Source organism: Mesoplodon bidens (assembly GCF_964165515.1).
Source record: "Mesoplodon bidens genome assembly, chromosome: 18".
NCBI lineage: Eukaryota > Metazoa > Chordata > Mammalia > Artiodactyla > Ziphiidae > Mesoplodon > Mesoplodon bidens.
In genome coordinates, this window is record NC_138175.1 from 59,350,671 (window position 1) to 59,365,846 (window position 15,176).

At 45.1% G+C, this 15,176-nt stretch overlaps 1 protein-coding gene across 4 annotated transcripts in view; it reads right to left on the reverse strand.

The window, feature by feature from the left end:
• Window positions 1-311: 311 nt before the first annotated feature.
• Window positions 312-15,176, reverse strand: part of LOC308606595 (zinc finger protein 154-like) — a 318,213-nt gene continuing 303,348 nt past the window's right edge. The window contains exons 1-5 of one of the 4 annotated variants that reach the window (XM_081217679.1): window positions 8,810-9,162; window positions 7,697-7,873; window positions 5,495-5,533; window positions 3,437-3,563; window positions 312-2,150 (exon numbers count right to left, since the gene is read on the reverse strand). In XM_081217679.1, coding sequence (XP_081073805.1) covers window positions 820-2,150; window positions 3,437-3,563; window positions 5,495-5,527 — 1,491 coding nt within the window. In that variant the 5' untranslated portion in view covers window positions 5,528-5,533; window positions 7,697-7,873; window positions 8,810-9,162 and the 3' untranslated portion in view covers window positions 312-819. Of the gene's footprint in view, window positions 2,151-3,436; window positions 3,564-5,494; window positions 5,534-7,696; window positions 8,072-8,809; window positions 9,164-15,176 lie in introns of those variants that run through there. The other 3 variants (XM_081217678.1, XM_081217676.1, XM_081217677.1) reach the window with 3 other exon arrangements.

Below are 15,176 nucleotides of genomic sequence, written 5' to 3' on the forward strand. Positions count from 1 at the left end.
TCTTTCTAAATTGAAGATTAAATGCAATCCCAGTCAAAATTCTCGTAGGATTTTTTTGTGATGCACAAATTGAAAAGTGGATTCTAAGCTTCATATTGAGGAATTCCCTGGAGATCCAGTGGTTAGGACTCTGCGCTTCCACTGCAGGGGGCACAGGTTCAATCCCTCATCAGGGAAGTAAGATCCTGCATGCCACAGCATGGCCAACCCCCCCCCCCCCCGCCAAATAAATAAAGTCTTTCTCTGGAAAAGCGACTAAAATGAGAAGAACAAGTCTGAAAGAATATTGGTAAATATTTCCATTAGAGGACCTTAATCAATAATCCATGAAGAAACATCAAAACTCAGTAATTAAGATGACAAAATTATATGAACAGAAATTTCAAAAAATATGGCTGTCTGATTCACTTTGCTGTACACCTGAAACACAACATTATAAATTAACTATACTCCAATAAAAATTTTTTTAAAAAGAAATATGGTTGGAAATTAACACATGGAAAACCACTCACATTGTGTCAATAGGGAAATGTTAGTTAAAATCACTAGATACACCTATGACATCACTGAAATTAGAAAGCCTGAACATACCAAGTGTTGGTAAAAATGTAAAAAACAGGAACTCATGTTCTGCTGCTTCTCGTGAGACTATAAAAAGGTACTACCATTTTAGAAAAGTTTGGCCACATGTAAGGTATACATTCATCTACTCTACTACATAGGAATTGTGCTGCTAGATATTAACTCAAGTGAAGGAAAGCATAAGTCCAGAAGGCATTGCTCCAGTGTGAACTTTGTTTTTTATGAGCTTGGAGCTGCCTACAAAGAACTACATTCATAAGGCTTTTCTCTAGTGTGGATTCTCTGATGGACAACAAGACTTCTTCTGTAGACAAAGACTTCCCCACATTCACTGCACATATAAGGCCTTTCTCCAGTGTGGATTCTCTGGTGGACAACAAGACTTGTTTTGTAAGTGAAGGGCTTCCCACATTCGCTGCATTTAAAAGGCTTTACTCCAGTGTGGACTTTTTGGTGCTGAACAAGTGTATACTTGCGCATGAAGGCTTTCTCACATTCATTACACTTATAGGGTCTTTCTCCAGTATGGATTCTCTGGTGCTCAGCAAGTTTAACTTTGCCGTTGAGAGCTTTCCCACATTCGCTGCACTCATAACACCTTCGTGCAGTGTGAACATTCTCATGTCTATTGAGGGCAAAACTGCTTGTAAAGAATTTCCCACATTTGTTACACCCATAAGCCTTCTCTAAAGTGTGAATTCTCTTATGTACAATAAGACTTCCTTTGTAGACATAGGCTTTCCCACATTCACTGCACATGTAAGGCCTTTCTCCAGTATGGATTCGCTGGTGATAAAGAAGCCTTTTTTTGAAGACAAAGGACTTTCCACATTTGCTACACCCATAAGGCCTTTCTCCACTGTGGATTCTTTGGTGCACAAGAAGGTTATTTTTGTACAGGAAGCACTTTCCACATTCACTGCACTTATGAGGATTTTCTCCAGTGTGGATTTTTTGGTGCTGAACAAGTGAATCCTTGCGAAGGAAGGCTTTCCCACATTCATTACACTCATACGGTCTTTTTCCAGTGTGGATTCTCTGGTGCTCAAGAAGTTTATATTTGTGGGCAAAGACTTTCCCACAATTACAGCACTCATAAGGCCTTTCCCCTGTGTGAACTTTCCGATGATGAATAAGACTGGAGCTGTGTCTAAAGAACTTCCCGCAGTCACTGCACTCATAAGGTTTTTCTCCAGTGTGAACTCTCAGGTGCTCTGTGAATTTAAACTTTTTACTGAAGGCTTTGCCACATTCACTGCACTTGTGATGCCCTTGCCCAGGGTGAGAGACCTCCCTGCTCTGCCTTCTTCTACGTGGATGTTCTCCATCGTGGGAGGGCTGGTGCTGGGGAAAGCCCATGCTGCCTAGGAAAGCCTTCTCAACCTCTCCGCACGTGAACATGTTGTCAGACAAGTACAAAACATCTTTCTCCGCCAGGACACTCGTATCAGAAGTCAGAGGCTTCAGGATAGATGGCTCCAGCACTGGATTCCTGTCTTCCATCACTTGTTCTACAGAAATACATTGTTCAGAAATGGCCTCCTCAGCTTCTCCTCCATGCCAACAACCTGAAAGGAAAACAAAAAAAAATACTGATAAAGTGCACGGAGACTTTTGTGGGACAGCAGCCCATTATAGCTTTTTGTATGACACATGAGAGAAGAAGTCTCATGGTGCAGGATTCAAACAAGGGAGGCAGACAGGTGGCAGAAGGGGCTACTGTGAGTACTAGACCTCTGATGGTCACAGAATAGGGAGAGATCTTATAAACAGCAAGAACACAGGACACCAGGATATGGCACTGTACTCGGAGTAGAGGCCTGGAACAACCCACTCCTCGGCCAACGGTGTTCAGCAGGAGTTTCTGGTGGTGACAAGTGTACTGGGTAGAATGTGTGTCCCACTCCAGGAAAAGGCATTCACACCATTCACACCTGACTACCAAGAGTTCAAGGAATACATAAGTACTTTCACCTCCCAAGATACATTAAGAAGAGACTATTAGACAACATTGCAGAATGAGAGGAAAAGGAGAAACGTGGATGACACTGAGTTAGAAAGAGCCAGGAGAAAGAACCCACAGTAGATACGTAAAAGGGGCAAAGTGTCAAAATGGGGAAGAACGATAGAATGAGGTACAGCCATGATGAGTTTAAGCCTAAAACAGTCGTAGAGAAAGGACATTTCCCTGTAGGAGTACATCATCAATGTATCACACCTTCCTACAGCTCCTACTCACCAGGCCCAGGATGCAATTAACACTCCACCTATGACTAGAGAGGGGCCTACCTTGCCAGGCACCCAGGGTTGCCTCCACCCCTCAGCTCAGGCTGGGTGACTATGAACCCTACCAGATCAAACTCCTCAGAGGGAAACAGGGCCACTAGGAGCAAGACAGTGGCCCAGAGTGAACCAAACAATGACAGACTTCAGGAAAAAAATGTATCACTAGAAGAACCTTAAGGAGTCTTGCAAACATAATCTAGGGTTGACTACAAGTGGTGACCATCTAAGTGTCTATAATTTCTGACACAGGCAGTGCAAAAAAAAGGGTTAGAATGTGTGACACGGATCTTGCACACATATGAACAGTCAACACAACAAGTGGTGGCAAAGCTAAGTGGTATCAGTCGGGCAGGCTTCAAGCCTCTGAGACCAAAGCCTTCTGTGAAAGGCTTCAACATCTATGGTATAGGGTTGAACAACACACAGGGTGGGGGAACACAGCTCAAGTGCCAGGAAATCGGGGAAGTAAGCAGTGTCCAAGGTCCAGGCTCAGAAGGACAGAGTGAGCCATGCAAAAAGAAGGGCAGAGCCCTGTGCGGGGCGATGGTGTGGGAACAGGGGTCCTTACCCAGGGAGGCTATAAGTGACAGGTTCTCCAGCATCACGTCACAGTACAGGAGTCTCTGAGCATCGTTAAGGAGACCCCACTCCTCCTCAGAGAAGGACACAGCCACATCCTCAAAGATCACATGGCCCTGTCATGAGGGGGACATGTGAGTTCACAGCAGCCTCTGCAACCAGGACCCCCAGGTCATGGTTGTCCACCCCAGTGACCCAGCTCAGAGGACACACCAGGTCCTGATGCCACAGGAACTTGCTAGCATTACGTCATTCAGTTAAAACAGAGAGGGAGACAGGCAGTCTCACAGACGCTCTGTGGTTGCCCCACAGACCCCCAGCCACCCTCCTCAGAGTCGACTCTCTTGAGATCACACAGATCACATCACATACAATGATACTTGTGCTCAGCCCCCTGGAGTAAAGCCTGGGGACAAGGGCCCTGAGTCCATGCTCACACTCCCTCCCTCTCCACTGCCCAGCCCTGCAGGGTCACAGCTCCCTCACGTGCCCGACCGTGACCCCCACCCCACCTTGGCCCCAGGCCTTCGGCACCTCATTGTGTTCCCCATGTGCCACCCAGCAGGCAGTGTTTCCCCAGGCCTCTGCAGGACCTGCTGCTACAGGCGGTCCCAGCACTGCTTTCCGTCCCCCCACCTGGCCCTGATCCCTGTTCCCACGTCAGCACCCAGACATCGTGAGGGGTCAGATGCCCGGAGCCCTCGTCCTCCACAGTGTCCCACGTGCTGACCCCACACCACTCACCCCTTCCTCCCTCTGCTCCTCTCATTCCAAGCCCAGCCCCCCACCCCCCAGCCCAGCCCAAGACCCTGTCCCAGCTGCGCTCATCTGCCCTCAGCTGGTCTGTCGTCCAGTCTCACTCTCTTCAGGCTCCAACCACAGTCATCACAAGACTCTGAGCCTGTGGAGGGGAAACAATGCCCCAGGCCTTACCTCCCTGTCATCTGACCTCCATTCCTGCTTTGCCTCTCAATCTATACCTTATCCACCCCTTCGAATCCTGTGCCACGACCAGGACCTCCCCCGAGGCCACTCCCACCCCCCACACGCTCATGGTCACTGCACTGCCTCGTCCATCTGAGTGATGACAGCCACCCCTGTCCCCATGCCCAGGGAGGTGAGCCAGTCCACGGAGAACACCCTCCCAACCCTACAACTTTCATGGCACCCACACATGACCTGAGGGCCTGGAATCTGACCTGGTCCACATGCCATCCACCTGCTCAGGGGTATCTTCAATCCTGAACCCCACCTTCCCTGAACTCCAGGTGTGTTTCCAGTGGCCCACCTGACACCTCCTGTGAGACACCCTGGCAATAGCTCAGACTCAGCCTGGGGACACGGAACTCTGGACAGTCCTTCTGTCCATTACTCCTACTTCTGACTTCCCGTCTCAGACATGGCGTCCCCACCGTCACCTAGAGGCAAACATCCTGGGGTCATGTCAGACTACTCTCTCTCATCCTGTACAGCAGGAAATCAGCTGTACCACAAACGAGATTCAGAGACTCACCTCCTCTCCTGCTACAGAGCCATTGCCAGGATCCAGTCACAATCGACATTCACCAGGACTGTGCCCTCCACTGGGCCCCCGGCTCCACCCTCACCCCCAGTCTTCTTCCTCTGGGCAGGCAGAGCAGCCTCTTCAGACCCAGCGTCAGATCACTTCCCTCCTCTGTGGCCAACGTGGCATGGACCCGCCCCCTCAGGAGAGGCCCAGCTCCTCAGGCTGCCATCCCAGGAATGACTCATGCCCCGAGTCTTTATCAGCCCACATCATGGGTCCTGCAGTTCCCTGAACACTCCCCTCTCAGTCTCATCTCCAGGCTGTGCCCAAGGACATGTCACCACTTGACCTTCTCCACTGGACACATGGGAACACCTCCGTACAACTGCTGGCTTTGATAAATGATCCTGTGCCTGAGATGATGCCAGGGCCCATACCTAAGGGCCCACAATCCCAGGACAACACTGTCTCCTATATCTGTGTGTCAGGACCAGGGGTAGGGATGACGTGTGGGTAGGTACTGGGGTTTCTTCCACTTACCTGTCCAGGGACCATAAATGCTGCTGCTACCATGGAAACCTGTGAAAAGAGGGAGGATCTGAGATAAAGGTGATCATGGTGTGGACGTAAAGGCTGAACTGTTTCCTCCCTTCCTTTTCCTGGAGATGAGTCATCTGAGGCTGACCTCTGACCTCGGATCCTCAGTCTTCAGAGCTATAACTTGCCAACTCTATGGCCCTGAACAAAGAATCAACGTCCCTGAGACTCAGTGTCTTTATGTGTATAATGGCAATATTTATGGTGCCTATCTCATGATGTTAGTGTAGACATCAAATGCATTAGTGCATATCTGATGCTAAGACTGAGCTATTACAGAACACAGGATTAACGTTTCTGTAAATGTTTTTGAAAACTGGGTATTTCCTACATGTCTTTCAAGTCATTATATAAATGTGACTTTTAATCAATACCTTGAAGTTTCTGTGATTCCCTATCTGACACCAAATATATGATGTCTCTCCCACCACCAATGATCTGATTCTATGATACCAACTGGGTGACTGACATTTTAATCATATTCTGACACTACCTGAGGTTAGGGACAGAATTTAAAGGTTTAAGGACTCAGTCCCACAAGGCTGCCCTCTTTTTTTTTTTTTTAAATTTTCCTTCTTCATAATCTTTCATTTCTGATTTTTTTTTTTTGTAGATGTTGGGGGTAAGACTTTATTAATTAATTAATTTATTTTTGCTGTGTTGGGTCTTCGTTTCTGTGTGAGGGCTTTCTCCAGTTGCGGCAAGCGGGGGCCACTCTTCATCACGGTGCGCGGGCCTGTCACTATCGCGGCCTCTCTTGTTGCGGAGCACAGGCTCCAGATGCGCAGGCTCAGTAGTTGTGGCTCATGGGCCCAGCCGCTCTGCAGCATGTGGGATCTCCCCGGACCGGGGCACGAACCCGTGTCCCCTGCATCGGCAGGCAGATTCTCAACCACTGCGCCACCAGGGAAGCCCAGGCTGCCCTCTTTAAAGAGGCCAGTTCCAATGTCTGGTTCCCAGGCTAATGGTACTTCTGTTCTACTTGGCTACAAATTCAGGATTTCCCATGAACCTTTCCTAAGTTATGATAATTTGCTAAAAGGACCCACAAAAGTTAGGAAAACAGTTTTCTTATTTTTCTGGTTTATTATAATGGATACAACTTAGGAAAAGCCCAATGGAAGAGATATCTAGGCCTGGAGGGGTGGGGCGCTAGAGGGCACCAGGGTGTTTCCAGGCCCTTTCAGTACATGCCACGCCCCCAGCACTTCCACAATTTCTGTGTTCACCAATCTGAAGGAATCTTGAATTTCATTCTTCAGCAGTTTTTATACCTAATCTCTAGTTTCCTTCTGATCCTTGGGAGGCCCCAGGGTTGGGAGGGTGGGGGGAAGTATAAACTTCTAATTGCTTGTTTTTTCTGGTGAAAAAACAGTCCCCTCCTGAGTCTACCTAGGGGCCCTGCTCTAAGTCACCTCATCGTAATAAACTCCTGTGTGGCAAAAGGGGTTAGTTGTGAAAAAAAGTCCTAACCTCCAAGAAATTCCAAGGGGTTCAGAGGTCTGTGTGAAGAGCCCAAGGCAAAAACTAAATTTTATATATATATATATATATATATATATATATATATATATATATATATGTATTTATTAATTATTATTTTATACACAGACATATTCAGCAGTTATTATTTGCTTACACAAGATTAACTTGTTAAATCTATATCTTTTTAACTTTGTAGTTTCCTGGGAGAGCTGAGGCACCTCTGCCTTTGACTGGGCCTGGGCTTCAATGACTGGTCAACATTGCCCACTTTTTGCTGGCTCAAAAACGAATGCACAGTCGGCTAAGTGTTCAGAGGAGTGAATCTACACAACCTCACACCTCCTTCTCCATCTCCATCCCAGGCAAGACTCCTAACTCCTTATACCCTTGCTTCCCCAGAAAGCTCTGGAACCACAGGACCCTCCCATCTTCAGGTAGCCTCAGAAAGTCTCACCTACTCTGCGCTGCCCGCCAGCCCCAGGTCTCTCTTCTTTCATCTCAGGTCCCCTTTCCCAGAAAAGTGACCAAACTTTCCCTCTTAAATTTGAGATTCAGAATTGGCCGGAGTCCAGAACTTAGTCTGTAACCACATGGACATCAGTGAGCCACAGACCTCCTCCTTCAATTCCAGACTACAGATTCCACCAGCCCCTATGTTACCTCAACTTTGGAATCTCAGAAGCAGCATGTCCCGAATCCAACTTTATTCTCTCCCTGAAACTGACTTCTCACATCAGTTGCTGGTTTCAAGTCTTCCAGATGCTCAGCCAAAAGAAAATGCTTATTGTCCTTTACTCTGTCCTTAGGTCAGAGCCACATTCACTGCACCAGGAAATCCTGCCAATTATCTTTAAGAATTATTGAGAATCTCATTACTTATATTCTTTCATAAAAAAATTAGTAAACAGAAACCTCAATGAGAGTTGGCACACCAGAAGGGGTCAGCCCTCACTGACCTGAAACAATAACGGAATCCAAAAGGATGAAGACTCCTTCTTTCCTGGAAAGGACTCAGCCAATGAAAAGCCATGGACTCTTAAAAAAAAAAAAAAAAAAACCCATGGACTCTTTGGTGGCTACAGCCCTTCTAACTTCCTTCTTTAATCTCCATAAAAGTGATAGCTCACCATGGCTGCACACCCCAATTGCAATTCCCTAATGATGGTGGGTGGGGAGGATGCGGGGGGAGGACAGGGGCGGAGGTGGGAAAACATCTTTGCAAAAGAAATAGCGGGCAGTCTATTTGTTTCAGGTCAGCAACTTCCATAGGCACCACTCTGGTCCAGAAGCCACCTTACTCTCTGGAGTGGAATGCACTGGGCTCTCCCAGGTCTCCCTGCCTCCACCCTCAGAACCCAGTCTGTTCCAGTCTGTTCTCCCCTGAGCAGCCTTTGGAATACTTTAAAACTCTAACTCAGACCGTGTTCCTAATTTATTCACAACCCTCCACAGCTCCCAGAATGCTGACAGTTGACCCAGACTGTTGACTCCTCCCTAAATTCTCTGTTCCCTGCAGAAATGACTGGAACCCCAGGTTTCCCGAATGCTCCCGGCTCTTGAGCACCTCCAAGGCTTTGCACGGGCCAAGCCCACAGCCTTTAACACGCTCCACAATGCGTCACACAGCCTGTCAGAAATGGGACCACCACACACGCACACCTAAAGTTCTGGAAGCAGGGGACTGAACCCCAGTGCCCTGAGCAGGAGACCCTCCCTGGGGGCTTGAGGATTTGGGTCAGGATGGGGGGGGGGCGGGGAGGGCGGAACAGTTACCTGGGCCAGGTCCTGCACCGCGTTGGTTGACATAGGACCCCGTGGGCGCGGTGGTGCCAGGAGACGCGCAGGATAATGGCGGAGACCTAGGCCGAAAATACCGGAAGCGGGTTCCGCAACCCGCTCACTCCTCGGCAGTGTGGACGGCGCCCCTCGGGCTCTTTCCACTTTCTCTAAGCTCGGCTCCACCGAGTGATCCTGAGCCTCGGATCCTGCAGACGGCAGCAAAAGCAGGCAAACGACCGCCTTCAGGAAGGAGCCGGAAGTCCCGCCCACTCCTAGTTCACAATACCGGAAGAGCCCTGTTCTGGGCCTTCACTGGTGTGGAGAACAAGGCCGGTCCGCACACAGTCTCCTGGGTAATGTAGTTCCCCTCGGTCCACCGAGTCGGGGGTGGAGGAGACCCTCCCCCAAACTCCGGGGCACTAATGGGCTAAGTCCGTGCGGGAAGAACAACACATCAAAGCAGACCCATCAAACCCTGTATGTATAATCTTCTTAAAATTCTGATTTAGCTCTCATTTCTCAACATAAAAGTTGATACAAGATTAGAAAAAAAGCATTCCAGTTGTGTAAAGACTGAGAGTAGCCAGAGTCCTTATTTGTTGTTTTTGTTTTTTATGAAAACCTTGGAAGTATTTTCAAATAAGAAAAACCAAGTTAATAAGATTTTGGAATAAAAAAGGGAATAATGTGCAATAAAGTATGTTGATCATTGGCTAAAAAAAAATACATGAAATTAGAAAACATAACTGTATAATGGATACTGTCAACCTAAATTAACCTGAGAGGCAATAATGAAGCACAACGCGTTATCTTGGGATCAAAGAATTGCAATTCGGGGCACACATTTAAGTAGCAACAAAAAAAGATGTAGGGCTAGGCCATCAGTCCCCAACACTTTTGGCACTGGGGACCGGTTTTGTGGAAGACAATTTTTCACGGGGGTGGGGGGTTTGGGGATGGGTGGTGGTGGGGTGCGGGGGTGGGCTAGGGAATAAAAGTAAGGAGCTTTTAAAGACAAAGAGAGGTTTGCATTACAAAGGATTTTAATTGGAGTTGGAGGCAGAAGCTAGTCTCCGCCGAACAGGACTGAGTGCTAAGGCTATCACTACAGGGAAGTAATAGTCCATTAGTGTGACAAGTTGCAGGTGTTTTTGCAGAATCCTTGGAATATTTGCAGGTTGGCCCAGATCAAAAGTTCATGGTTTCACAAGATGGGGAAGTGCAGGAGGTCCACTAATTAATAGCCTCCCAGCTCCATGTTAAAAAAAAATCCCTTGACAGGGGACTTCCCTGGTGGTGCAGTGGTTAAGAATCCACCTGCCAATGCAGGGGACGCGGGTTCGAGCCCTGGTCCCACATGCCGCTGAGCAACTAAGCCCAAGACACAACTACTGAGCCTGCGCTCTAGAGCCCGCGAGCCACAACTACTGAAGCCCGTGCACCTAGAGCCCGTGCTCCACAACAAGAGAAGCCACCACAATGAGAAGCCCGCGCATCACAACGAAGAGTAGCCCCCGCTCGCCGCAACTAGAGAAAGCCCGCGCGCAGCAACGAAGACCCAATGCAGCCATAAATAAATAAATATATAATTTTTTAAAAATCCCTTGATAGAACTGACTCCTTTATATTTCACATTTCACAACATTATTAATTTGGCATGCCTTGCAGGACTTCTCAAAGCAAATATAAAAATTATCATAACATATACACAAACTATATGATAATAGCAGACTTGTTTAAAAGAATAAAAATTGAAATGACAAGAAAACACTTAGGAAGATATTGAGACATCTATAAATTATTAAAGATTTAATATATAAATAATAAATAAATTCGATAAGTACTACAAATGAAAGATTTAAAACCTGAGGATGCAAAATTCTTCTATGCCACTTCAGATTAGAATTATGAAAGCAAACAACATTTTTAACAAAATAGTTTTATTTTCCATTAGGAAAATGAAAATGAAACCAATCAGACTGATGAGCCTAAGGAAGTCTGACATTACCAAATGTTGGTAAAACTAAAGAAATTAGTAAATATCACAAACTGCCATTGGGTATCTATTAAAATTACTTTGCAGAAGTGTTTAGCGTTATGCAGTTACTTTAAACCTCTGCCCCTTTGTGCAAAAAATACTTTCTATTGATACATGCACTATGTAAACCAGTGTATCAATAAGAAAACATGCCAGATATCTCTAAGTAGCACTGCTATACCTGCCAAAAGCATGAAAAAAAAAAGAAGCAAAGAAAGATTTCAAGATTTGAATGTAAAAATTAATTTAAAAAATTCAGTGCCACGGAGCAACTAAGCCCATGCACCACAACTACTGAGCCTGCGCTCTAGAGCCCGGGAGCCACAACTACTGAGCCCATGTGTCGCAACTACTGAAGCCCCCGCGCCTAGAGCCCGTGCTCCACAACAAGAGAAGCCACCGCAATGAGAAGCCTGAGCACCATAACGAAGAGTAGCTCCTGCTGGCCGCAAATAGAGAAAAGCCCACTTGCAGCAATGAAGACCCAAAGCAGCCAAAAATAAATAAATTTTAAAAATTCAGACTATGCAAACCTATACAATTATGAAAAAAAACTTAATACATGTGTCAAAAGAAAATTTCACAGACTTTAATTTTGGGATATAATTTGCTTTTATGTAGTGACTCATGAACTGGAAAGCATCCAGTCTAGAAAATAGAGAGGAGCTCTGAAGAGCTATTCAGAATGCACAGATTACATAGACAAAAATACTTGAGAACAAGGAATTCATACTAGGCAATAGCTGATTGGTCATAGCAAGGTTAATTTTCTTTATGTGGGACACAGGGAAGTTTTGGAACAAGGTTGTGAAAAACTAAAGCTCATCAGGCATATTCTGATTGGCTGGCCTTAGGCTTCCCCTCCTGAAAGAGCCAGATATCTGCAAGAAATAGAAATTGAAGTAAGTTTCAGCATTCAGATTTGGGTCTTAGCATGAGCCACTCTGTCTTGGGACTAGTTTAGCTATTTTAACACATGATGGGGAGGAAAAAAAGTAAAATCACAAACGTTATATTGTTTTTTGGTTTTTATGAATAAAGCTGCTGTTACTGTGAATATTTCCACCGAAGTATTCCTGAGTCATAAGATTTAATTTTTCTTAAGGGTATACCTACAATTGAGATTACCGTGTTGTATGATATGTGTATGTATAGCATTACAAGACAGTGCAACAGTATTTTCTAAAGTTATTTATCAATTTGTATTCCCTCAAGAAATATATGAGTTGTAGCTGTTTCATCTCTTCATTAACTTGAAATTGTCAGTGCTTGAGTTTTAGTCATTCCAATGAGTGTGTAGTAGTCCCTCACTGTGGCTTTAAAATGTGTTTACAATACTGAGTAATAAGGAGTAGCATATTTTCATTTTCTTATTTACCATTTATACTTCTTTGGTGACACATGCCTTCAGAAGTTTTGCGAATATTTTGAATTGTTATTTTTCGTTATTGTTATAAGGACCATTTACATATTGAGAATCACAGTCATTTTTCAGAGATAGTTCTTACAAATATCTTTCTGTAGGTTGTGACTTGAGGTTTTACTTTCTTAACTCTCTTGAAAAGCAAAGTTTTAATTTTGATTAAGCTTCAATTAATTTATTTTCTTTGGTTGATGACCTTTGTGTTTTTCTTTATTTTTATTTATTTTTATAAATTAATTTATTTTTGGCTGCACTGGGTCTTCGTTGCTTTGCGCGGGTTATTTCTAGCTGTGGAGATGGGGGCTACTCTTCCTTGTGGCGCGTGGGCTTCTCATTGCGGTGGCTTCTCTTGTTGCAGAGCATGGGCTGGAGGCGCGAGGGCTGAGTAGTTGTGGCTCCCGGGCTCTAGAGTGCAGGCTCAGTAGTTGTGGCACACAGGCTTAGTTGCTAGGCGGCATGTAGGATCTTCCCAGGGATCGAACCTGTGTCCCCTGCATTGGCAGGTGGATTTTTAACCACTGTGCCACCAGGGAAGTCCTACCTTTTTGTTTTTAAATAATCCTTACCCTTAACCAAAAACAAAGGCATTTTTCCTAAGTCATCTTTTCTACTGCATTTTTTTTCTCTGACATAAAGAACTGTGTGGGGGGACTTAAATAAATACATAAATATGAAAATAAATAAATAAATATGAAGAAAATAAAATGTTGATTGGTCAGACTGATGTACATGGATTACCTTTATCAAGATCTTTCTTTTGTAGACTTCCAAGAACAAATGTAGGATATTTGTAAAAACTATTTTAACATCGTCTACTTATCCTTGTGTGTTACTATTCAATTGGATTTGTTTGTATGTTTGTTGTGGCCGCACCGCGTGGCTTGGGGATCTTAGCTCCCTGACCAGGGATCGAACCGGGCCCCCGGCAGTGGACGCACCGTCAATTGGATTTTTTTTTCTTTCTGCCAACATGTATTATATTTCTGATTGTTTGCCTGGATTATAATTACCCTCTTCACATGCCATGATGGACTCACTGAGAAGATGAACGTTTTCCCTTTTTTCTGCCTTAAAGTTTTCAAAAGGAAGTCTCCATTCATGCTTGGCTATTGATACTCCCCTGACTGTGAATAATTTCCCTCTTTTATGAGAGAACAATTTTATACTCACAGGCTTCAGAAGGCAGCATGAGTTCCCTGGGACTTGATTTCATTATTTCAATTTCATTGTTGTGTTTTGAGGGCAAGTCTTCATTTGTAGCCAATCAAACTGGTTTTCCAATTTACCAGAGTAATGCATGTTTCCCTCCTGGAATAAATCTACTTAAGTTAAATAAAAAGTACATCCATTTAAACTGAAAGCACTGGTATCAATGGCCGTCACTAATGTCCACTGACACTGAGCACATGTCAGGCCTGTTCCAGGCACTGTTGATTACCACACGTTTAATTCTGACACCCCTGTGCTCTCAAAGTCAGGAAAATACAGCTAATGCATTAAGTCTCTCATTAAGCTCAACTTACATTAGAAGATGCCCCTCCAGTGTGAGATGCTATCCTCTGCCTTCTTTCCCGGTAAAAGTCATTTTTAGAAATGTGGGTGTGAAATGTCCGTTTTTACCAAATCTGTGTGAGCTTTCTAGTTAAAAAATTTTTTTAGTGGTTCATGAACTGCTAACATCTGGGAATCACCAAATCACCCCCCCCCCATAGGTTCCCTCTGTTATCCCATTAAATTCTCCCGATCCCACTGCCCCCTCACCTCCACTTTCCCCTTCCTGCTGCATGTCCTTTCCTCCTTTGTGTAGCACCCAAGAGTCCAGTTCTGGAGGCCGACTGATGCGTCAAATTCCAGCTTCACTGCTTACGCGCTGTGTGACCCTGTGCTAGTCAATGAGCTGTTTGTGTGTCAGTTTCCTCCTTGGTAAAATAGGATAATGTTGTAGCTACTGCTCAGGGCCGAAGGAGGGTCTATAGGTTAATGTAGGAAAAGTGCATAGGGCAGCACCTGGTGCTCCCTAATGAATGGGTCTGTTGATGGTTACAATCCCAGCTGCCATCATCAACATCATTGTCATCACCATCCCCATCATCATCATGGTCACCATCGTGCCAGACCTTGGCCCATTCTGGAGCCATGTGGCATAGCTTTGTGGTTATACAGCACAAACACCATGTACAGCCAAACTGGGTCTCTAGCTTGGTTCGGATGCTCATCAGTTCCCTGCCTTTCAGCAAGTACATTGATCTCCCTGAGCCTCGATTTCCTTTTATGGAAAATGAGGCCTGTCAAGTACCTGCTTCATGGGGAGGCTGTGAGGAAAACCCAAAATAGAATCCTTTAGTGCAAGGCCCACAGGAAGAGATGCCTAACGCTGTAAGATGAAGGTGCAAACCATGTTCCTGAATAAGGAGACCAAAGTATGTGCACACAAGGACAGCCATGAGCTGACTGGATGGTATGCATAATTTTGGTATGCCTGGGTAATTAATTAAAAAGCCCAGGAAAAGTATCAATAAAAACCTTAATTAAAACTGATAAATCTATTTAACATTTCCAATAAAATACTTCTATTTCATAAAACTAGTACAGGTTAAATTTTTTTTTTTTTTTTTTTTTTTGCCACTCTGCAGAACTTGTGGGATCTTAGTTCCCCGACCAGGGATTGAACCCAGACCCTTGGCAGTGAGAGCACCCAGTCCTAACCACTGGACTGCCAGGGAATTCCCCAGTACGGGTTAAATTTAGATACCAATGAAAGAAAAGGCAAAACAACTACATTGAAAAAAATCAGAAAGTGAATGACTCTCAGAGACTCACGGAATCAGGCAAGTGGGCATTTTTCGGCATCACAGAATTGTTCTATACCTAGATTGGGAAGTTTTTTCATGGATAAATGC